Source organism: Lepus europaeus, chromosome 21, assembly GCF_033115175.1.
Source record: "Lepus europaeus isolate LE1 chromosome 21, mLepTim1.pri, whole genome shotgun sequence".
NCBI lineage: Eukaryota > Metazoa > Chordata > Mammalia > Lagomorpha > Leporidae > Lepus > Lepus europaeus.
In genome coordinates, this window is record NC_084847.1 from 15,141,860 (window position 1) to 15,165,723 (window position 23,864).

General features: G+C 57.8%; 1 protein-coding gene across 2 annotated transcripts in view; it reads left to right on the forward strand.

The window, feature by feature from the left end:
* The window catches only part of ABCC6 (ATP binding cassette subfamily C member 6), a 51,173-nt gene that overhangs the window by 21,176 nt on the left and 6,133 nt on the right, over positions 1-23,864 (forward strand). The window contains exons 11-24 of one of the 2 annotated variants that reach the window (XM_062179975.1): positions 1,491-1,583; positions 3,924-4,127; positions 4,731-4,877; positions 5,050-5,137; positions 7,981-8,056; positions 9,652-9,778; positions 9,943-10,119; positions 11,816-11,983; positions 13,006-13,180; positions 16,458-16,533; positions 17,752-17,872; positions 19,092-19,299; positions 21,787-22,097; positions 23,347-23,546. In XM_062179975.1, coding sequence (XP_062035959.1) covers positions 1,491-1,583; positions 3,924-4,127; positions 4,731-4,877; positions 5,050-5,137; positions 7,981-8,056; positions 9,652-9,778; positions 9,943-10,119; positions 11,816-11,983; positions 13,006-13,180; positions 16,458-16,533; positions 17,752-17,872; positions 19,092-19,299; positions 21,787-22,097; positions 23,347-23,546 — 2,171 coding nt within the window. The remainder of the gene's footprint in view (positions 1-1,490; positions 1,584-3,923; positions 4,128-4,730; positions 4,878-5,049; positions 5,138-7,980; positions 8,057-9,651; positions 9,779-9,942; positions 10,120-11,815; positions 11,984-13,005; positions 13,181-16,457; positions 16,534-17,751; positions 17,873-19,091; positions 19,300-21,786; positions 22,098-23,346; positions 23,547-23,864) is intronic. The other variant, XM_062179976.1, reaches the window with a different exon arrangement.

The window sequence follows — 23,864 nt, forward strand, 5'->3', positions numbered from 1 at the left end:
ATCTCTCTTGCTGTCACTCAGCTCTGCCCTGGGCGCATAGAAGCAGCCTGAGGCCACCCCAAGCAGGCACGACAGCGTTCCAACAAAACTGCAGGTGTGGACACTGCACTTTGAACTTCACAGTTCAAATGCAGAAGCCACTGAAAATCTTTCCATAGCAGTGGGCAGTACGGAAAGACGGAGAGGTCTCGCCCACAGGCTGTGGCTGTCAGACCCTGGGTGGGTGAGTCAGTGGCATGCGGACGGGAGTAAGCGCTGGATACTCCAAGGTGCCGTCCCGTGCAGGTGCTTGTCCATGTTGCTGCATCGCTCGTGGGGCTGGGAGCTTCAGTGACTCGCCTTGTGTGCCAGGGCTTTGCACGCAGTTGGCGCTAGCAAGTAGACACAGGGTCCGAGCAGTGCCTCGTGTGTAATCCGTAGATGGAACCTGCTGTTGGGAAGAGGGAGGAAGGATGAAGTTGAGGGCGGTAGAGCAGGTAGACCCATGGTCCAGGTTGATAAAAACCAGATGAGGCTAATAAGGTACCTGCAGATAACACACCGGTGGTCTTCGCTGTGCCCCCTTACCGCCTCTTGGAGGATGATCCCTAACATCACGGTGAGATCTCTGCTGATGAAGACGTGAGCATTGTTGCTACAGTTAAAGGATCCCGCCCTTACCGGCCCTTATCTTCAGTGGCCTTTGAGTATTTTGGCCGGTGTTTCCCTTCTGAGCACTTTTGGGCCACTAGGTGGCGCCAAAGCTGCATAAATGAAACAAACTGGCTGGGTCTGTTCCCAGGTTCAGGTTTGTGTTCTTGAGGGGCAGGGAGGGGAAACTGAGGCCCCCCCAGACAGGAAACGGGGCGGGGCTCATCTACAGAACAGGTCTAGATGACCTCTAGAGAGGGTTCTCAAAGTCACTTCACTCAGATAATAAAGACAAAGTGCAGAGGGACAGAAACTGTCCCCAAGTCACAAAGCTGGGGGGAGGTGCTGGAAAAGACTCGGCACACCCACTGATAGTGAGTTTCACATAACCTTCTTAGCATAAGTATGTCCCCAATTGCATGGGATATACTTATACTAAAAATCCATACGTTTCTTACCTTAAGTTCCAAGTCGGCTGGGTGTCCCACACGGTCACTTGCTGAGTGAGACCCCTTCCTGAGGGGCACAGCGAGGACTGGGACAGACCCTCGGAATGGCTCTGTGGGCAGAGCAGGGAGCTGCAGCTTAGGAAGGTCAGTGCGGTGCCAAGTCCATACTACAAGTGCGACAGTGGGGATTTGAACCCGGCTGCTGCTCCCAGATGACTTGATGTGGCCGTTGAGGCCAGGAACACCCCCCCCCCCCCCGCGCGCCCCACCTTGGATGTGGACCCCTCCCCGACGTCGAGGGGCCCCTGGCGGCTGCCCTCATCAGCTTCCCCGGTGTCCCTGTCTTAGTCCCTGGGGCTCGGCAGCCAGGCTCCCAGGTGCCTCATGATGTCCTGTGCCCTCTGTCCCCAGCTTCTGGGCCCCTCTGCGCTCAGCGCCATTGCTGTCTTCCTGGGCCTCCTGCCTCTGAATTTCCTCATCACCAAGAAGAGGAACCACTACCAGGTTTGGTGTTGGGGGAAGGGGCACAGCAGGCCAGGGGTGCAGAGGAACCCACGGGGCCTGGGCTGTGCTGGAGATGGTGGGGGGATGGGTGGCAGGAGGCCCGGGCCAGCCTGAGTCTGCCTACAGCTTGGGCCCTGAGCCCCCTCTGGGGATGGCGCGTCCATCCTGAATCCAGTGTTTAGGTTACAACCCAGGGTCCACCTTTTTTTTTTTTTTTTTAAGAACAGTTTTCTTTAAATGTTGAAAAGTGTATTTAGTTTGTATATATTTGAAAGGCAGAGAGACAAAGATGGAGAGATTGTCCATCTGATGGTTCACTTCCCAAATGCCTGCAGCAGCCAGGGCTGGGCTGGGCCAGAGTGGTGAGCCCGGGACTCCATCCAGCTCTCCCACATGGGTGACAAGGACCTGACTACCTGCGCCATCACCACTGCCCCCCAAAGTCTAGAAGTTAGGATGCGGAGCAGGGCCAAGCCTCAGATGCAGGATCTCGGGGCTGAGCCAACGCCCACCCGCCTGCCCGCCAGGCTCCGCTTCCATCTGTCTGTCCCACTCGCTGTCCATCAGCAGATGTGGCCAACATCGCCTTCCAAATACACCCAGACCTGAGAGACCAACACAGTCTCGCCCCTCCTGAGCTCAGGCCATGTAGCCTCCACCTCCCAGCGTCAATACCAAAGCCCTGCGGTGGCTGTGACCACAGGGTCCTGGCCTTGTGCTCATGTGGCCGCCCCGGCCCCCTGCACAGGCCCCCCGTCACCCTCCAGCCATCTGATGCTCCTACCTCCGGCTTCATCCCCGCTGTCCCCTCGACTGGGACCACGCTCACCCCTGAACCCTCAACCCCCGTGTCCCCTCCTTCCCCTTCCCGCCCCCTCCCTGCCATGGTGACGGTGCAGCAGCAGCAGCAACTGCCCCTCCAGCCCAGGGGCTCCATTTCTTCTGCCTACGCTGACTTCTGTTTCGGAGACAGGAACAGAGATGGCTTCTGTCTCCCAGGGTTCTCCCCAGACACCCACGATGGCTGGGAGCTGGGAACTCCCGTCCAGGTCTCCCACATAGAGGGGCAGGGGCCCAACCGCTGAGCCATCACCCCTTCTCCCAGGGTCTGCATCACAGGAAGTTGGAGCCAGGACCCAGAGCTGGGATGCCAGCTGCCCACGCCCTCCTGGTCTGATCTTGCCCATGGCTGTGTTCCGTCTCGCCAGCCAGGCACTGAGCACTGGGGCATGGCCGTCTCGTTCTCACCAGACCTGAAGCTTCCTGGCAGTGGGAGTCACTCACGGCAGCGGACTCTGGGTTTAGAACAGTGCTTGGCGCCTGGGGGAGCCCGCTGTGTATCTGTGAACCCAGGAGGTGACAGGGAGGTGATCGGCGCTGTCTTTGCCACCCCAGCCACCTGTCATCTGCGGTTGCTCCAGCCTCTCCTGCAGCCCCCGATGGGGCCTCCTCTCCTGCAGCCCCCGATGGGGCCTTCTTCACACGGCCATCCCCTGACAGTGCCCCTCAGAGTTATAGACAGCGAGAGAGAGACAGAGAGAAAGGTCCTCGTTTCGTTCGTTCACTCTCCTAATGGCCTCTATGGCCGGTGCTGCGCCGATCCAAAGCCAGGAGCCAGGTGCTTCCTCCTGGTCTCCCATGCGGGTGCAGGGGCCCAAGCACTTGGGCCATCCTCTACTGCCCTTCCAGGCCACAGCAGAGAGCTGGAGTGGAAGAGGAGCAACCGGGACTAGAACCTGGCACCCATATGGGATGCAGGTGCCACAGGCAGAAGATTAACCAAGTGAGCCATGGCACTGGCCCAAGTCTCCCCTCCTGACCCTGAGTCCCAGTGCTATTCAGCAGCACCTCCCCCCCACACACACACCCTGGGTGCTGCCTTTTCACACTGTACCTCATGTCTAGGTCTTTCCTGCCCCTCCTGCCCCAGGGTCCCCCACCCCAACTTCCCCACCTCCACCCAACTCATCATTGAAGACGCAGCTCGGGCATAACCCCCACCTCCAGGGAGCCTTCCTGGTGGTGCCACACCAAGGCCGGCTCAGGCCTCTGTCTCCTGGGAACTCTGGGGGTGGGGTGTTGTCCCATGTGATGAAGACAGGGGTGGGGCCGAAGGAGGAGGCTCCTGCAGCACTTGGGCAGGAGCTTGGTGGTGGCCTGGGTTTGGATCAGGACAGTGAGGCAGAGATGCTGATGGGAGCAGAGATGTGCAGGATGAGCCTGGGGGCGGGGTTCGCTGCAGTGTGGACGGGGGTTGGGGGTGCAGGGAAGGAGAAGTTGAGGCTCAACTCTGTCCTCTCCTCGACCCCTTCTCCCCTCCCCCCTCCCCTCCCCCCCTAGGAGCAGCAGATGAGGCACAAGGACTCGCGGGCGCGGCTCACGGGCTCCATGCTCAGGAACACAAGGACCATCAAGTTCCTGGGCTGGGAGGAGGCCTCCATGCAACGGGTCCTGCACGTCCGGGGCCAGGAGCTGGGCGCCCTCAGGACCTCCGGCCTCCTCTTCTCCGTGTCCCTGGTGTCCTTCCAAGCGTCCACATTTCTGGTGACCGCTGAGCATGGGCCGGGGGAGGGGGCGCCCTGATCCTACCACCCGTCCATCAGAACGTCCCGTGTCCTGTTTGCTGCTGCTGCTGTGTCTGTTCCCATGAGCAGGAAGACGGGGTGCCGCCTCTTCCCTAGAGCTCGGGCATCTGAAACCGCAGCTTCCACTCATGGGCAGGGGCTGTGAGTGTGGGGAGCTCCAGGCGGGGTCTGCGTGGCCTCCCTGATGCTGGCTGGCCCATGTCTGCAGCCCACAGCCCCATCCTCCTCCAACTCCCCGCACAGTCGGTTGCCAGCGGAGCCTCCCTCATCACGGCTTTGGCCTCAGCACTTCTACATTGTCTCTGCCCTTAGCTCTGGAGGCACTGGCATGTGGCCTTAAGCCACATCTGTGTCCACAGGGATCTGGAACCATAGAGCCACCGGCTATGACTGCAAATGGCCCCAGTGCCATGGCTTAGAACCAGCAGGGCCCCCGGAAAGGATCCCGGGGGTCACCTCTGCACCAGGCAGCCATCACTCCGAGGGAGGAGCACCCACGCCCTGTGACCCCCGACAGACACCCCGGGCCTGGCCTCACCCTCCCCTCCGTGTGTCTCCCCAGGTGGCTCTGGTCGTGTTCGCCGTCCACACCCTGGTGGCCGAAGACAGCGCCATGGACGCGGAGAAAGCCTTCGTGACCCTCACCGTCCTTGGCATCCTCAACAAGGCCCAGGCCTTCCTGCCCTTCTCCGCCCACTCGGTCATGCAGGTGAGAGGGCGGGGTGCGCTGGGCTCTGCCCACGCCGGCAGTCCACCAAGGGGGCGGCACCACGGGTGGGGGGGTCTGGGCTAAGCTGCTGTCAATCACGTGGTCCTGCGGGCACGGGCTGGAGCGGTTTTGCCTCTCCAGCCTCAGTCCTTCGCTCCTCCGGTGTCGCCAGGCCCGGGTGTCCCTTGACCGTCTGGCTGCCTTCCTGTGTCTGCACGAAGTGGATTCTGATGCTGTGGCCCTGAGCCCCTCCCAGTGCTGTGAGTGTCTGGCGGGCGTGGCCTGGGGGGCGGGGATGTGGGGGCGAGGCTGTGAGTGCGGGCCACAAGTCCCGAGCATCCCCAGTCATCAGGGCACTCGCAGCCAGGTTCTCCCCTCGTGCCGGGGAGCCCAGGCCCTTCACTGAGTGAGGGCACCAGGCGCTGCTTAGCTGGGCTTCTTCCCTGCCCCTGCGGCGCTGGCTGCTGCAGTGGGACCCGCACCTCCCACCTCCCATCCCCAGTGACTCCAGGCCTGCCCCCTCGTAATGGAGCCATCTGGTCAACCTGGTAGTGATGAAAAGCCCAGGCTGAAGCTGTGGAGGACCCAGGTCCATATGCCAGCCCTAGTATTGACTAAGCTGAGTGACCTTGGTGAGCACCTCTCCCTGAGTCTCAGTATTCCTGTCTGTAAGATGGGCATGGTGAGCCCACAGCACCAGCTGCCTGGGGTTGTGAGGATCAGGTGAGTTCATACAGGTGCCACACACACAGCAGGGGTCTGGCTCAGTGGGTTAGGCTGCCATTGAGCAACCTGCATCCTGTGTGGGAACGCTTGGATTCCAGTCCTGGCTCTGCTTTCCATTCCAGCTTCCAGCTGTTGCACACCCTGGGAGGTAGCAGGTGATGGCTCAAGTGCTCGGGTCCTTGTTATCCCTGTGAGAGATCCGGATTGAGTTCCAGGCTCCTCATTTGATGCAGGAATCTAGGGAGCACACCAGTGGACAGGAGGTTCATCTGCCTTTTTCGGCCTTTCAAATAAAATTTTCTTAGGGCTGGCATTATGGCACAGTAGGTTAAGCCACCACTTGTGACACTGGCATCCCATATGGGTGCTCATTCATGACCCTGCTGCTCCACTTCTGATCCAGCTCCCTGCTAATGCACCCAGGGAAAACAGTGGGAAATAGCCCCTGCCACCCGTATGAAAGACCCAGATGGAGTCCTGGGCTCCTGGCTTCAGCTTGGACCAGTACCAGCTATTGTGGCCATCTGAGGAGTGAACCAGCAGATGGAAGATGTAAACAGCTGGTTCTCAGTGTGTTCTAGTTAGTATGGTCGTCATTAAGGATTAAACAAACCCAGATGTCAGAAAAGAGGCCTTGAAGTGACCCAGAATCGGTGTTTCCGGGAATGCTCACAACTGTAACCCTCTCGGCCACACGGCTTTGTTCAGCTGCATTGTTGTGATCGGGGGCTCAGGGAGGTCTCGTGTCCAAATGTTGGCAGCCCTGGGCACTGGCTTTGCCCCCTGTGTCCCCAGGGTTCTCACCTGCCCGGTGTGGCTCGTGCCCGGCCGTGCCAGAGAACCTGAGGGCCACACAAAGCCAGTGCCTGGCTCTTGGGAGCCGAGGGTCCATGACAGCTGTGCCATTGTCCCCATGGAGGACCATGTGCAACCTCAACCCGAGGTGCAGTTGTTGTTTGAGCTGCGAGTTGGATGCACTTGGTCACCTGCCCGAGGCCACAGCCTCACTCATTCACTGCCCCCACTCACCTGCACCAAAGGGTGTGAGAGCAAGGTTGGTGCAGATGCCGACAGCCACCACACCCTGTGCCGGCGTAGAACAATAAGACCTGTGTCCTTAGACACTCACCGACCCTTGTGCCAACACAGTGGGAGGTGCTTCTGCCACCTACCCATTATACAGATGGGGAGACAGAGGCAGAGGAAAATCCCCACACTTCAGGTTAAGAAAGGACAAGTCCTGAGAACAGAGCGGCCAGATTCACAAGAATACGAGACTTGCCATTACATTTGAATTTCAGCTAAACGGAATTCTAATATTTAAATTTACTTTGTTTGAAAAGGGGGCATGGGAGAGAGATATCTCCCATCTGCTGGTTCACTCCCTGAATACTTGCAAGCCAGGAGCCTGGCATTTAGCCCAGGTCTTCCATGTGGATAGGAGAGACCCCAAGAACTTGAACTATCGCCCACCACCTCCCAGGTGCACACCAGCAGGAAGCTGGAAGAGGAGCAGAGCCGGGGCTCCAGCCAGGCACTCACGTGGGATGCAGGCATCCTAACTGCTCCGCCCTGCCTGCCCTGAGAGTATTTTTTTTGTACAGGCGTAGCCCATGCAGCATTGAGCCTGACTTTTAGTAAGAAAAAACCGGCTGCGTTGTTGACCTGAAATTCACCCTGTGTTTTACCTGCAGCCTTCCCTGTACACTGTCCAAGTGACTAAAATAATGGAGAAGTGTGTTTGCTCAGCACTCTACCCCCAGCCAGAGATTCTGAGCTACCTGTTTGCCCTTTTTAAGACAATCTTTTAAGACAAGTATGCATTCAGAATGAACAGCCGCTCATCGGATTCCTCCTTCCTTACACTGAGAAGAATCCCAAGCCCACAGACACGGGGAGACCACAGCCCGTTTCCATCTGTCATCCCCGGGGGAGGGGGGGGGCGCTAACTCTGCTGCCCTCATGCCATGAAGCCCTGGGCAGGACTATAAATTATCTCGGAAGCTCTCTGACTTTTTCTGCAAAGGGCCAGATTGTGCCTGTTTGAGGTTTGGGGACCACCCACTCCCTGTTGCAGCCGCTCAGCTCTGCTGTTACTGCACCAAAGCAGCCGTAAAAAAATACACAGGAACAAGTGTGGCTGTGTGCCAATAAAACTTTATTTATAAAAGTAGGCTGCAGGTGGGATTTGGCCTTAGCCATGGCTTGCCTAGCCCAGAGTTAAATAGCCAGAGGGGGAGATAGAGAGAACAGGACCCTTGCAGGGTTGCCACCCACAAGCTAGAGTGTCTGGTTCAGTGGGAGAGCTTTGGGGGTGTCTCTGGTGGGAGTGCCCACCAAGCAGGGGTCTCCTAGAACCGCCTCTTGTGTCCTGCAGCTCCTGGGAAGGAATGCATCGCTGTACAGAGCGGTACCTTCTCGTGGGCCCAGGAGGGGCCTCCCTGCCTCCACAGGTACGGAGGACTGCCCTGGGAGCACCCTTCACAGCCACAGGGAGAAGCTGCGGGGGCTCTGTCTCCTCCTGCCTGGGGGGCCTGCGGGTCCGGGTCCAGCCTGGGGCTAGAGGGGGCGGGGCAGGGCTGGCTGTTCCTGGTACTGCCCCCACTGAGAGCGCCCTGGGGGAAGCCAGAGCCTCTGTGGTTGGGGGTGGGGGACAGGGGCATGTGAGCTTCCTACGTCGGGTGCGAGATGTCCCCCTGCTTCCAGACTCTGCCAGGTGACACCAAGAGGAGCTCATAGGCCCGGCCCTGTCGGCTGTGCGCATCTCCATGTGCTCTGTGTCAGTCCTGTGGTCACTGTCCCCTGAGGCCCCCACCTCAAGGGCAAGCCTTTGTGAAAGCTGAGAACTCGCGCCAGCCCCGAGGCTGCGAAGAAGGGAAAGAGAGTTCCCTGGGCGGCGTCTGTGCAGTATTCACTGAGTGTTCGCTGTGGGTCAGGGCTGCTCCAGGCACCGGTGGTAGCGTGGAACAGACAGGCCGGGGCCCCGCTCTCTTGGGTGACATCCTGATGGAGGTGGGGTGGGGAATGGAGTGCAGTGGTCAATGTCAGGAGCCATGGCAGGCAGCTCTCTAAACAGTGGGGGTAGCAAGTGCAAATGTCCTGGGGCAGGAGTGCGCCAGACCCAGGCTTCTCAGCTTCAGCACTACTGGTATGTGGAGCAGATAATCCTTTATTGTGGGCTGTCCTGTGCGTCGACTGCACTCTCTACCCACCAGATGCAGGGCCATCGGCTGTAACAGTTAGATCTCTAGGCCTTGCCAAGGGACCCCTGGGGGGATGAACTCCCCCTGTGTTGAGAACTATGGGCCTCTTGTGTTCAAGAACGAGGTCAGTGTGGCTGAGGCAGAGCGGGAGGAGGACCTCAGCTCTGACCTTGAGCGAAATGGGAGCACTGGAAGTGACCTGGCTTAGCCAGGCACTGTCAAGAGCTGAAGCTGGGTTTAAAGAGGTCCTCGCGGCCGCTGGGTAGAGGATGAGCTGTGGGACACGGCCAGGGGCAGAGCAGTGAGAGCCATGGGGAGCCTCCAGGGGAGCTCAGGTGGGAGGTGATGGCGGTTAAGGCTTCGTGCGACCATCAGCTGTGTGCATGTGCACGTGTGAGAGTGGACCTGTGTGATGCGGCCGTGTGTGGTGCACCTGTATGTGGGCATGCATGTATGAATACACGTATTCCCTCACACACACTTACATGTGTGTAGATGTGTGTGCACACATCACGTGTATGGTATGCGTGCATGGATGCTTACGTGAGGGCATGAGTATGCTTGCATTTGGGCACACGCATGCGAATGCAAGCAGGTGTGTGTGGTGTGCGTGTGTGTGTGTGTGTGTGTGTGAGCTCTGCATGCAAAGACGTGGGCAGGATGGCCTCTGGGGTTGCCTGATGAGGACTGGGCAAGGGGAGCACTGGCCTCTGAGGTCCTCAGCAGCCATCTCCCGACCTCCCAGAGTGACCAGCAGGAGAGGCCAAGGGGGTGTGAATTCACTCACCATGCACAGAGGCCGGCAGGGCCCTGACTGGGGATGCGTGTCCCCTCCCGGCTTGCAGGGTGAACCTCACCGTGCCACAGGGCTGTCTGCTGGCTGTCGTGGGCCCAGTGGGGGCGGGGAAGTCCTCCCTGCTTTCTGCCCTGCTTGGGGAGCTGTGGAAGGTGGAGGGCTCTGTGAGCATCAAGGTGAGCCGCCCGGCCCCCGTCTGCTAGGAGTGTCCCCTCGTCCTCAGCCTGAGGGTCCCCACCTCACCACCCAGCCCCTTCCCAGTTACTCCCCACCTCCCTCTGCCCCCCGCCCCAGGATCACTCCTGCCTCCACCCACCAAAGCGCATTGCGTTCGTTGCAGGGTCCCGTGGCGTACGTGCCGCAGGAGGCCTGGGTCCAGAACTGCTCCGTGCTGGAGAACGTGTGCTTCCAGCAGGAGCCGGACCTGCCGTGGCTGGCGGAGGTCCTGCAGGCCTGCGCGCTGGGGCCAGACGTGGACAGTTTCCCCGCAGGGGTGCACAGCCCGGTTGGAGAGCAGGTGAGGGCCTCATGGTCCCTGTAGGACAGGCACCCCTTGCAGGCGATGGGGGCCGTCTGATCCTGGCCTGCTCTGCCTGGCCCTGCTGGGTGACACCGGTCAAAGTGCTTCCCCTCTCTGGATCTCATCAAAGGGTCTGGGCGGAGGTGTCCAACAAACAGGATGTGGGCAGCTGGAGCTTTGGATCGGGCAGCGCTCAGACAGTTCTGCCCACGGGGCCATATCCGGCCCACGGCTTGTTTTTATAAATAAAGTTTTATTGGGCCTCAGTCACGCCCACTGTCGGGGCACTCAAAGGAAGAGCTGAGCAGCTGTGACCGAGACCGTGACCCGCAAGGCTTTGGGGAGCTGCCACCTGGCCCTTGCCAGAGGAAGTTTGCTGACCCTGGAGCTGGGTCTTCTAGCGGGAGGTGGCGTTAAAATTAAGGGAATGCTGAGGGTTCCTGGGGAGCAGGGGGCAGGCCCAGGGGAGGGTCTAGAGGAGCAGAGGGTGGGCCAGCAAGGAGGATGGGGGCACCAAGGGTGGGCGGGGCGAGCCGAGTGTCTCAAGAAGGGGGCCGCCTGCCGCCCTCCCACGCTGTGCAGACATCTGGGGTCTCAGGACCTCCTCTGCCCACACCACGCCCATCTGTGGCATCGCCACCTCCACCTGCACCCTTCCCGAGGCCAGCGTCTGAGCCCTGGGCGCCCCTTCAGTCCCTCTCGTTCTCCCATACCCCCACATCTCGTCCCTGCTGTCAGCTCTCCATGCTGGGGCCTCCCGCCCGCCCCCTGGTTGCTGTCATCCATGCCTGCAGTCTAGTGCCAGCACAGCAGCCAGGGGGAATGGGCAAACGTGGGCCACTTCCTTCCTCTGCTCGGAACCCTCCAGGGGCTCCCCGTGCTCCTCAGAGTCAAAGCCAGAGTCCTGACAATCCCCCACGAGGTCCCCGCCACCCACCCCACTTCTCCATCTGTCCTCTGGTCACGCACCCCCTTTGCCGCCTCACTGCGGCCTGCTGGGTCTCCACGGTGCTCCCACATGCACAGGGCCTTTGCATCTGCCATCTGCTAGGATGTCCTCCCCCCATGCCCTGGTCAGAAGTCCCTGCGGCTCATTCCTCCCTTCTGTCACCCACCAGAGAGGCTTTCCTGAGTGCCTTACCCAGTTCTCCCTGCTCGGTGGCCCCTGTACCCTTCCCTGCTGGGTTTTCTCCATAGCACAGAACGCCATCAGCTTTGCTGTCACCCTCTCTTGTTGTGTGGATCGTCCTCCCATCCCATCCTCCTTAGAATGAGAGATCCAGGTTTGGTTTATTGCTGGGTGCCCAGTGCCAAACAGTAAGTGGTACATGAACGAGAGGGGAGAGAGGGAGAGATGAGGGCTAAAAAGCCAGCTCTGGATTAAGCCTCAGGGACATGACTGGTGTCCCCCAGGAAGGTGCTGTCGGTGGAGAAATGGGAACTGGAGCTATAGTGGACAGGAAGTAAGTGGGAAGAGAATAGATATAGGGGCTACAGATACCTGCTCCGAGAAGCCTGCCTGGAAAGGGGAGAAGCAAAGACTGACGGGAGGATGGCCTGGGAGCAACTCCTTAGAGCTGATTGTGGCCCTGGGGACAGGCACTGTGAGGTGCACTGCCCCCGATGTGCCCAGTGGCTCCCGTGTCACCTGGCAGATGTCAACTCCAGTCCCTGCCCCTCCGTGTGGCCACAGGGTATGAATCTCTCCGGGGGTCAGAAGCAGCGGCTGAGCCTGGCCCGGGCTGTGTACAGAAAGGCAGCCGTGTACCTGCTGGATGACCCCCTGGCGGCACTGGACGCCCACGTGGGCCGGCACGTCTTCAACCAGGTCATCGGACCCGCCGGGCTGCTTCGGGGAACGGTGAGTTTGGGAGAGACTTCCGAGGGCCCAGGACCTGTGCAGAGGGAGCCCGTAGAGCCCAGTCCTGACCCAGGTCCCTCACAGGCCCCACCTCGAGTCCCTGTGAAGTCAGTGTGTGACAGCCCGCCGCCAGCCCCTGGCGGCTTCACCGTGGCTTGCTGTTTCTTGAGTGGCGGCCTCCGGTTAAAGCGCTCCAGCTGGTCTTTGGCTTGGGTGGTTTGACTTAACTGTCTTTTGGCTGATGCTGTGAGAGTGACATGCATTCAGCAAGATGCTGTATGTGGCCTTTTCAGTTCCCTTTGTCCAGGGTAGGGCCGGGAGGGTCTCACATGGTGCACCGAGAGCAGCCACAGCTCCCAGCCCAGCCCCGAGGTCACCGACCAAGGCTCTACAGTGCATGCGCCAGGTCACTGAGCTAGGCCGTGCATTATACACGTCGTTTTTTATTGTTAAGATTCATTTTTTTTTATTTGAAAGAGTTAGAGGGAGATACAGAGGTCTTCCACCTGCTGGTTCACTCCCCAGATGGCCACAACAGCCAGGGCTGAGGCCAGGCCAAAGCCAGGAGCTTCTTCTGGGTCTCCCATGTGGGTGACAGGGACCCAAACACTGGGCCATTTTCTGCTGCTTTCCCAGGTGCATTAGCAGAGAGCTGGGTCAGAAGTAGAGCAGCCGGGACTGGAACCAGTGCTCATATGGGATGCTGGCGCTGTAGGCCATGGGTTAACCCATTACACCACAGTGCTGGCTCCAGCTGAACACATTCTGACTTACGATCTTCCCAGCATACCATGGGTTTGTCAGGGTAACCCTGTCTGAGGTCGAGGGTCAACTGCATGGGTCCACTGCAAGTTCTGAGTTGAGTTAGATGAGCTCCCTGGAACCCTTTTCCAAGACGCAGGTTGAAGGTGTCCCCTGCAGTGGGGGGTACTCCCGGTGCTGAGCCAAGGGCACCACCCCCGCCCCCAGCTCCAGGGGACTGGCCAAGCGCACAGCGTAACTTCTACCCCTCCACTGCCTAGACGCGGATTCTCGTGACCCACGCGCTCCACGTGCTACCCCAGGCTGATTGCATCGTGGTATTGGAAGACGGGGCCATTGCGGAGATGGGTTCCTACCAGGAGCTTCTGCACAGGAAGGGCGCCCTGGTGGGCCTCCTGGAGGGAGCCAGCCCGCCGGGGGAGAGAGGAGGAGGAGGTACTGGCTGGGGTTGTGGAGTCTCTGCATCTGACTCGGGCCACACTTGAGAAGGCTCTGGGTGTCGCAGCGACGTGACGGGCATTCCCTGGTAAACCCCACTCACCTGCCGTGGGCCCCGATCTAGCAGGAAATGGCTCTTCCAGGAGGCCACTGCTTCCCCCAGCACGAGCAGGTGACGCCTCCTGTGTGCCAGGGTCTGTGCCACGTCCCTTCCTGAACACCCATTGTTCAATTCGCTCATCTTACAGGTGAGCAAGCCGAGACAAAGAGTTCAGTAGTTCTTTCCTTCATTTCTTCTAAAAGATATTTTTGAGAGAGAGAGCAATGTTCTATCTACTGGTTCACTCTCCAGATGGCCCCAATGACCAGGGCTAGTCCAGGCCAAAGTCAGGAGCCCAGAGCTTCTTCCAAGTCTCCCACATGGGTGCAGGGGCCTGAGCACTTGGGCCACCTTCCACTGCTTTCCCAGGTGCATTAGCAGGGATCTGGATCAGAAGTGGAGCAGCTGGGACTTGAACCGGGATATGGGCGTTAAAAACGGTGGCTTAACCAGCTGCACCTAACATGGTCCCAAGAGTTAAATTTTGCCCAAGGTCAGAGATTAGAACTTTGGTCCAGAAACAATGCTCATAGCTTCCGCTGAGCAGGAAAATCTGTGGAGCCAGGAAGGCCACATTAGGGACAGAGAACGCATGGCCAGCTGGACACCCGGTCACCGCCCTGAGCTCACCTGCCCTGATGGGGAGTGACAGCTGACAACAGACAGCACGGTGCACCTGTGGGGTTGGAGCCCAGGTGATCTGCCTTTTACAGATGGGGAAGCCGAGTGCCGGAAGTGAGGGCACTGGTCCCATATGACTTGGCTTCTAAGTGGCAGTGTTGGGACTTGAACTTGACTCTAGAGAACATGGTGTTGTCATCCCTGCCCCTCCACGGCGAAGCCAGGACTCACAGCCCAGCCTCTTCTGAAAACGTCTGCTTAGCCCTGGCCCACTCCAGTGCTGACCCACAGCACCACCATCATGGAGCTGAAAGCCACGAGGGTACTTCCAGTAGCTCTTGGGAAATGGAATCAAATGAGAAATTTCTTTTGGTTAGGAAATGTTGAAATCCATGCATTTGAGGGGTAGTCAATAAGTTCTTGGTAAATGCATGTTATCAAAAAGTTAGACATAGATGGCAACATTTTTTGCACCACAACGGGCTAACCTTCGTAACTCCATTTTCACCCCAAGCTAGAAGAGGTGCCTCGTAGAACTTGCCTGTTTCTGTTGGCGGCTTTTGCTGTGACAGCTACATTAGAACAAACAACCCCCAAGTGGCTTATGGGCTGTTTGTTGCTTACAGACCTGTGGTTAAGCCCCTGCAGCTCTGTCTCTGAGCGTTGGCCTGCCTGCAGGGCGGTGGGTCAGGGAGGGCGGTCCTGTCTTGGGGAGGTGGCCACCAAGGCTGGGTGGAACTTAGCCAGAAAAGAGTATCACAGGTCCGAAGGAGTGTCGGGGGGCAGGCAGCAGTCACTTGATGTTGAACAATGTTCACTGCTGTTTTACCAACTCCAAGTTCATATTGGATACTCAGTTCTACAAATCTGAAGCTTCAGAAAGCTCATACAAAGTGGAATGAAAAGGTTTATTTTAGTGCAAAAAATTCAGACCTGTGCATGCTTTTTTGTAATGCCCATTTTCCATGCACCTTTTTTCCTAAAGATTTTATTTATTTATTTATTTGGAGGTAGAGTTATAGACAGAGGGAAAGAGAGAAAAGTCTTCCATCTGCTGGTTCACTCCCCATATAGCTGCAAGGGCTGGAGCTGAGCCAATCCAGAGCCAGGAGCTTCTTCCAGGTCTCCCACATGGGTGCAGGGACCCAAGCACTTGGGCCGTCCTCCATTGCTTTCCCAGGTGCATTAGCAGGGAGCTGGATCAGAAATGAAGCAGCCAGGACACGAACCGGTACCCATATGGGATGCTGGTGCTGCAGGCAGAGGCTTAGCCTACTATGCCACAGTGCTGTCCCCTTCCATGTACTTTTCAAAGATCCCTCACAGGTGTGGATTTCAATTTTTTTTTTTTTGCACCAAAGTAAATTTATCTTTAAAAAAATCCAATAGGGGTCGGCACTGTGGCACAGCAGGTTAATGCCTTGGCCTGAAGTGCCAGCATACCATATGGGTGCTGATTCGAGACCCAGCTGCTCCACTTCCAATCCAGCTCTCTGCTGTGGCCTGGGAAAGCAGAAGAAGATGGCCCAAGTCCTTGGGCTCCTGCACTTGCGTTGGAGACCCGGAAGAAGCTCCTGGCTCCTGGCTTCAGATCGGTGCAGCTCTGGTCATTGCGGCCAACTGGGGAGTAAACCAGCAGATGGAAGACTCTCTCTCTTTCTCTGCCTCTCTTCTCTCTGTGTAACTCTGCCTTTCAAATAAATAAATCTTTAAAAAAAATCCAAGAAACATAAAGAATAATTCCTATTATTCCATAGAAGAGCAGGATGATTAAAGTTAACACTAACCTTACATACTTTGTGAATACCTAGAGGAGAGATTGAAGTCTCCAAATACAAAGAAATGATATGGAGATGGAACTGTTAATACATTGATTTGATCAATGCCTGCTGAATACACACGTAGAAATATCATTTTGTGCCCTATGTAAATGTTAGGAAAAAATTATTTTTAACTCAGTGACTAAGAAAAAAAATCAATGTGCTTCGGGTGGAAAAATTTTAGAACAAATCTTCGTTATCCAGCCTCCTTTTCCCTTGCTATAAAGATTTATTTGCAGGGCAGAGTGGTAAGAGTGGGAGAGACAGATCTTGCATCTGCTGGTTCACTGCCCAGTTGGCTGCAACAGTGGGGTCCTGATCAGGCCTAAGCCAGGAGCTGGGTCTCCCCCACTGGTGGCTGGGGCCAAGCACTTGGGCCGTCTTCTGCTGCCTTCCCCGTGCATTAGCAGGGAGCAATCAGAAGTAGAGCAGCTGAGACTCGAACCAGTGCTCTAACGTGGGGCTGTAGTGTTGCAGGTGGTGGCTTAGCTCACTACACTACATTGCCAGTCCTGCAGACTGAACCTTCAATTCTATTTACCAGGAACCTTTTGAAGGTACCCCATTGAATGAATGAATGAATGGTGTTTTCAGAAGATCCCAGGGAGGGGAGAGACGTTGCTGGGAAGGGCAGCAGGATTGAGTCTGGGACAAACAGATGATCGGGGAGGTGGAGGCTTCAGACCTCTCAGGGGGACCCCCAGGGTGTGACCTGACTCCCTTGGCCTTGCAGAGACGGAACATGTGACCAGTGCCAAGGACCCCGGGAGCTCCCCTGCAGGCGACAGGTCTGAGCCGAGGCCAGAGAGGTGAGTCCCCGGGGGTACGGGGGGCACAGGTCTGCAGCATGACCACCGGCATCTCAGGCAGGAAGGGAGGGTGGGCAAAACTATTTTGGACAGAGCACCTGCTGTATATTCCCCAGTGTTCAGCTGTGCCATAATTCACCAAAGATGATTTGGTCAGCTGGCTGAAGTGCTTAAGCCCCCAGTGGCCAGTTCACTGCATGAAGGATTTGCCCTTCTCCATGGTGAATGTTTTAATGAATACTTCTTAGAGTTTCTTGCTTGAGTGGACAGGACCAGTTCCAATGGCAAATCTTCAACACAGCCGGTCACGATCCCACCAGGCCCTGTCACTCAGGGTTTGAGTCCACACTCGTGGCATCACTTGGTGCTTTCCCAGACATGCAGGCGAGGGGTCACCCAGAGCTGGCCTGCTGGCCCCTTTTCGCCCAGCTGTTTTGAGGCAGAGCACAGCTGGCCTCTCAGCAGGGCTATCTACCACCTGGCACTCAGCTTCTGAGGTGGGTGGCCTCACAGAACAGATCATTGAACACTGGATGGCTTGAGCTTGAGTGGCAGCTGTCGTGGTGTGGCACAACATCAAGGGACCTTGGTCCTTGGAAATGTTGAAGCTGGCTTGGTTCCTCCCTCTCCACCCCAGCTGGCCACTCAGAACACACACTGGGCAAGCGCGCCTGCCTTTGTAGTGTACAAGAATCCCAAGATCAGCTAAGGTAGCTACATAAACAGGTGCACGCAAGTATGCAGATGGGTAACAAATCAGTGGACGATGCATGATAGACAATAGCTGATGTGTTCCGAGAGAAACCCCATCTTTACTGCCGGGAAAACTGAGCCAGTCCTCAGCGTCCAAATTGTGCAAAGTTGTTATTCCACCAGGTTGGACGGACAAACCTGAGGTCAGCAAGAGGGGGACAAACGATCGTAGTTAAGCTCAGGTCAGCAGGAAGACTTGGAAGCAGAGCCCGAAAGCTGGGGAAATGGGTTCATGGAGGGAGGTGGTGCTGGAGGAACAGGCGTCCTGACTCTCGAGGCTGGACCCTGCCCAGGGAGGCGGGGCTCTGGCACCTGGCTGGTGCTCAGTGCCAGCGAATGGACAGAGGTGTGAGTGGGCAAGGGGTGCACCCAGAGCCCAGGGGCTCCCGGCAGGCCTGAGGGTTGGGTATGAAACCCCCGGCAAAGGAGAGACGCTGATCTGCCCTCATTCCCCGTGACTGACAGGCCCATCAAGCCAGCCCTGGAGAAGGTCAGGGGCGCGTCCACAGCCCACACAGGGGCCCTGCTCGATGACCCCGAGGGGGCAGGACGGCCGCCAGGAGAGGACAGCGTGCAGTTTGGCAGGGTAACCACCGGCGGCTGCTGTGCTGCCCTCCCCACGCACTGCTGCCGCCCCGGGAGCAGACCTTGATTGATTACCTACTGTGTGCCAAGTGGAGTTCTAGACCCTCATGTCTCCTACTCCCCACAGCTTCTCTAAAGCGTAGACAGTGAGAACCCTATTTTAGACACCTTAGAGACCTAAGGACTCGTCTGTGTTCACAGCTGGCAAAGGACATGAATCTGGACCAGACCAAATATGGAGCTTGTGCCAGTTCTCTGGCTCTGTTCACACATTCATCCCATCACCCGTCCACGTGCCCACCCACCCACTCATTTATCCACTCGTCCTTCCATCCCACCTAAGCACATACCCAACCATAACCCACCGTTCATCTCTCTGTCCATTTATCCATTGGCCCTTCACTTAGCTACCTACCCACCCATTCACGCATTTGCTCGTCTGTCTGCCCACTCACCTCCATACCTACCCTCCCCAGCCCCCACTCCTCCACCCACCCATCCATCCTGTCACCCACCCAGCAGATATTTCTGGCCTGGTGGTGCTCGCACGCCAGGGAGGGTGGAGAGAGGGTGCATAGCTGGGCCAGCAAGCAGGCTAGTGTCAGATAGCAGTAGGTTCTGTAAAGAAGCCAGAGCAGGGTGACAGGTGGAGCCCAGCTGAGGGCCAGGGTCCGCTGGGATAGGCTGCTCGGAGCTGCCTGCGGGGTGCCAGGGAAGCTGCTGTGGAAGGCAGGAGGCGGAGGGAACAGCTCCCGGGCCCGAGCAGAGAAGGGGGTCCAGTGAGGAGGGCCGAGTGGCAGGGAATCTGAGAAGGGAGAGGAAGCCCCTAGCAGGCAGCTCAGCATGACGGGGTTGGGCTGATGTGCTCCGGAGCTCCCCCTGGCTGTGGCGGGTGGAGAGCCGCAGGCCGGGAGGAGTAGGACCTCGCCCCGGCCCCTCTGAGCCTCAGCTTCCTTCCCCGCGGGATGGAGGTGAGTGCCAGGGTAGGGACACATGCCTGGCCCTTAGTAGGTGTTCAAGAAAACTGCAAACCCAGAGAGCGTCACCTTCGGGGGGTGGGCGTGGGGCCTGAGGCTGGGGGGTGCGTAGGGAGATGCTACAGCTGGTGGTAGGGGCACCAAGAGCCCATGATTGGTCTGTGCTTTGGGAGCCTCCCCTGGCCTTGTCCCAACTCACCCCGCCCCCCTTCTCTGCCACCCTCTCCCCGACGTGTGCTGCAGGTGAAAGCCACCATGTACCTGACCTACCTGCGGGCCGTGGGCAGCCCGTTCTGCCTCTACGTCCTCTTTCTCTTCCTGTGCCAGCAAGCGGCCTCCTTCTGCCGGGGCTACTGGCTGAGCTTGTGGGCAGATGACCCCGCCGTGGATGGGAGGCAGGCGCAGGCGGCCTTGCGCGGCTGCATCTTTGGGCTCCTTGGCTGCCTCCAAGGTACCCCTCCCCCCAAACCTCCTCATCCCAGCTCCACGGAGTGGAGAGGGGTTCAGGGCTCCCTTGCCCACCTACCCCAGGCTTGCCTGTCTTCCCTGATCTTTGCATGCCCTCCTGGGCCCAAGCCCAGACCTGGGTTCCCAAGATGGGGTTGCAGGGAGCAGAGACAGCACCAGTGCCCATCTCTCCTTCCCTGGAACCCCTGAGAATTGGTCCCAGCCCCTCCCCCACTCTGCCTGTTGGTTGCCTGCCCTGCTCGGACCACATCTCCAGAGCTGGACCCTCCCCAACAGGTGCATCACTGCCACCAGCATCTCCCATTTCTTCTTTCACCTTTTAAAATCTTAACTTGTCCGGGGTTATGCCACAAATGCCCACTGCAACCAGGGCTGGGCAGGAGCCAGAGCTGGGAACTCGATCCAAGTCTCCGAAGAGAGTAGGAAGGACTCGATCCCTGAGCCAACACCACTGCCCCCAGGGTCTACAATAGCAGGAAGCTGAGGTCAGGAGCCAGAGCCGGGAAGCAAAGCCGGGCACTCCCATGTCTGATGCAGGCATCTTGCCGCTAGCTCAGTACTTGCTCCCTCTCCCTTGTTTGAATGCAAGCCTTCCGTAGAGACTCGCATCAGCTGTGAGAAGCAAGGAGAGGCTCTCTGGTACACCCCGCCCCGTTCTCCCAATAATGGGTTGCTAGATGGTATCAGCCAGGATATTGTCTTAGGTCAACCCACAGGCCTCTGCTCTCCCCAGCTGTGTGTGCACCTGCATGCAATTCTGTCCCCTACACAGGTTCCTGTGTCCACCACCCCAGGCAGGTCCTGGACCATCCCACCACCACACAGGCCCTCCTGTTGCCCCCTCACAGCCTCCCCTGCCCTGCCCTGTCCCTCGCCCCTGGTTTTCCTGAAGGGAGTACGAGGCCCAACTTGTGAGCGTAACCTCATCGTGAAAGGACTGGCTCATTGTTTTGTGTTGACTCAGCTGGTGCGCTGAGTGACCTCGGCCATGTCACCAAAGTTCTCCTCTGTCAGATGAGGGCATCAGGCCTGAACTCGAAGCTCCGTCTGGTCCAGAAGCCTACAGGCTCTTTGGCCAGCACTGGGCGTGCTGTGGAGGACTCCAGGTGAACATTTACTTAAAGAGGAAGTAGAAATGGAATTGTCAGAGCGAACCATGTCCTTGAATGAACTGAGCCCCATTTGGGTGGCACATTTCTTTCCGAAAATCATGTCACATCCTCCTGTCCCTCATCTGATAGGTAAAGATGGGTCTTATTGTACCCATTTCAAAGATGGGCAGATTGGAGTCCAGAGTGACCGAATACAAAGAACAGAAGACTCGGCTCCAATTTAAGCTGCTTTAACCAGAAAAAGAATCTATTGGCTCATGGGAATGGTAGCCACAAGTCATTGGCTTCAGGTATGGCTGGATCCAGGGCTCCAAACAAGGCTGGCAGAAACTGCTTCCTGTCGTGGCAGGGTACCCCCTCGAGGGGCGAGATGATAACTCACAGCTCAAAACAGCCAAAGTCCTTTTCACACATGTTCTGGCGAAGTGCAGTCTTGTTCTGACTGGCCTGACTTGAGTCGGGTATCAGTCCCTGAGCCAATGGCAGTAGTTCAGATTGGCCAAGGCTAAACGTTCCCCACTCTGGAACCAAGGGGTGAGTTAGGTGAGGTGGGCACCACGAGGAAGGGCTGTGTGTTGGCTGCCGTAAAGCAAGTGACCACACACCTATGACAACAGAAATGTGTTCTCTCACTGTTCAGAGGCCTAAAGTCACGATGCTGGCGGCGTTGGCCCCTTGCGGAGGCTCTGGGGGAGACACTGCCCCTCCTGGTGGCTTTGGCCAGCCTTGGCTTCCTTGCTGGATGGACGTGTGCTCCCGGCCCTGCCTCCACCTTCACTTCTCCTTCTCTGTGTCTTTTAAAAAGGAGTGGACATTGGTGCTGCAGTTAAGGTGCTTCCTGGGGTGCCCATACCCCACGTCAGAGTGCCTGGGTTGGAGTCCTGGCTCCACTTCCAGCTCCCTGCTGGACACTCGGAGAGGCAGCAGTAGTAGCTGGGTCCCTGCCACCCACGTGGGAGACCTGGGTGGAGTTCCCAGCTCCCAGCTTTGGCCTGGCCCAGCCCCAGCTGTTAGGTTTGGGAAGCGATTCACTGGAAGGGGGGGGGGGTGTCTGTGAAATAAATAAGATAAAATTATATATGTGTATATGTACATACACATACATGATTGCAGTTAGCACTCGCCCTAAATCCAAGGTGATTTCAAGATCTTTACATCTGTCAAGACTTTATTTCCAAATAAGGTCACATTCTGAGGTTCCAGATGCCCATGGACTTGGGAGAGAGGCCTATCAGGGGACACTCAGGGTGGCCGAGCCACACGATGGCCACCACAGGGTGACGGGAAGACCCACCCAGGCCCTGGCGAGGCTCCCGAGGGCTCCAGCTCTCACTGTCTGACCCTTTCTGCCTTCCCAGCTATCGGGCTGTTTGCCTCCATGGCCACAGTGCTGCTGGGTGGGGTCCGGGCGTCCAGGCTGCTCTTCCAGAGGCTCCTGTGGGATGTGGCACGGTCTCCCATCGGTTTCTTTGAGTGGACGCCTGTGGGGAACCTGCTGAACCGCTTCTCCAAGGAGACGGACACGGTGGACGTGGATTTGCCAGACAAGCTCCGGTCCCTGCTGACCTATGCCTTCGGACTCCTGGAGGTCATCCTGGTGGTGACAATGGCCACGCCGCTGGCCATGGTGGCCATCCTGCCACTGGCACTCCTCTACGCTGGGTTTCAGGTAGGGGGAGGTCAGCCGGGGGCACCTCAGCCAGTCCCCTATCTCTGGGCAGGAGTGAGCCTGGGAGAGTCTGCCCAGCTGGGCAAATGGGGTTGCCCCTAGTGGGATCCCTAGGTGGAGGCACCACTGTATGTTTCAAGCTTCCACCCCAGTGCCTATCTCCCAGATGTTCCCAGCCGACTGGTTGTCCGGAAACCAAGAGGGTGTTGCTAGGTTTCCAAGGCCATTGCGTTCAGCTAGACTGTGGCCAGGGCTGGAGACCTGCCTCAGTGGAATTGGGAGGTTTGTGGAGGGAGTGACCCTAGCACACGCTGTTCTTCTCAGTGCTCCCCAAAGGATGGGCCCACACAAGCCTGGTCACATGTCTCCTGAGACCCCTAGTACTTCTGACGTGTGCCAAGGTTTGAGAGCCACTGGGCAGTTCCGCTCGGCCTGCTGCTGCTCAGGTTCTCTTTCCAGGTGTGAGGTCTGATGGTCGCTAGCTGACCTGTACTCACACCTCCCATCTTAGCAACCCCAGCACAGAGAAAGCTTTCTCTAGCTCAGGGTTCATATAGCGTGCCCAGGGAAGGTTCTGATTGGTCCTTTCATGCACCAATCACAGTGAGCAAATGGAAAGTGTGCTCTGATTGGCTAGGCTGGGGCATGTGACCACCTCCATGATCAGGTCCCATGATTGTCACTTCCCAGGACCCTTGCCAAGGAAACCAAAGTTAAGTAGGAGGAAAAACAGGGTAGTTGAACAAAACCCACAGTCCTCCCGGCTCCAGGGATGCTTCTCTGTTGTGAGCGTTGGGGTCAGGCAGAGAAAGCTAGGACTCGGGCACTGGGACCTGTCAGACCAGCGCCTAAGCCCCTGAGCCTCAGGTGCTCCCACCTGCAAACTGCGTGCTGCTCGTGCCCATCCTACAGCAAATGAGACCCCACATCTACAGAGCCAGCACGCTCAGTTCCCACTCGCCCACTGCCTGCACACAGCTTACGACCTCCGGCCAGAGAGCAACACATGTTCACCAGGGATGTCAGGGGTGGGGCGCTGGTAGTTTCTGAAGCTCCCCAGGTGATTTTTCAGAAGGACCGTGGGACAAGGATGCTATAAGGAAATCAGAGCCCAGAGAGGGCAAGCGCCAGGCCTGAGGCCACACAGCAAGCTAGCAGCACAGCTCAGTCTAGGGTTCATCTGGGGGCTCCCTGTACTTCTAGAAGCTCCTTGTCTGTGTCCATAGCTTCTCCACCCTTCCTGCCTCAGAGCCTGTACGTGGCCAGCATGTGCCAGCTGAAACGCCTGGAGTCGGCCAGCTTCTCGTCTGTGTGCTCCCATATGGCTGAGACCTTCCAGGGCAGCGCTGTGGTCCGGGCGTTCCGAGTTCAGGGCCCCTTTGTGGATGAGAGCGATGCACGTGTGGACGAGAGCCAGAGGGCCAGCTTCCCACGGCTGGTGGCGGACAGGTAGGAAGAGCCTGGGGCAGAGAAGACCTTGTCATCCATCTGTGTCCCCTGTGTGGCTTGAGGCCACATTGAGTGGCCAGAGAGGTCAAGTGTTCTGCCCATGGTCACCCAGAGAGTCCGAGGCCTGGGTGAGGCTGTAGCCCACAGGCACTCTCAGCTCACAGCCTGAGCAGGTGGAACCTGGCCTAAGAGGTCCCCTGCAGAGGGTGCAGGAAGCAGCTCTGTTGCCAGGCGACTGGAAGAGGCTGTTGCCTTGGTGATGGAGCAGATGCACAATTGTCTTCAGCCTCCTCCCAGTTCTCTACAAGAACATAGCTG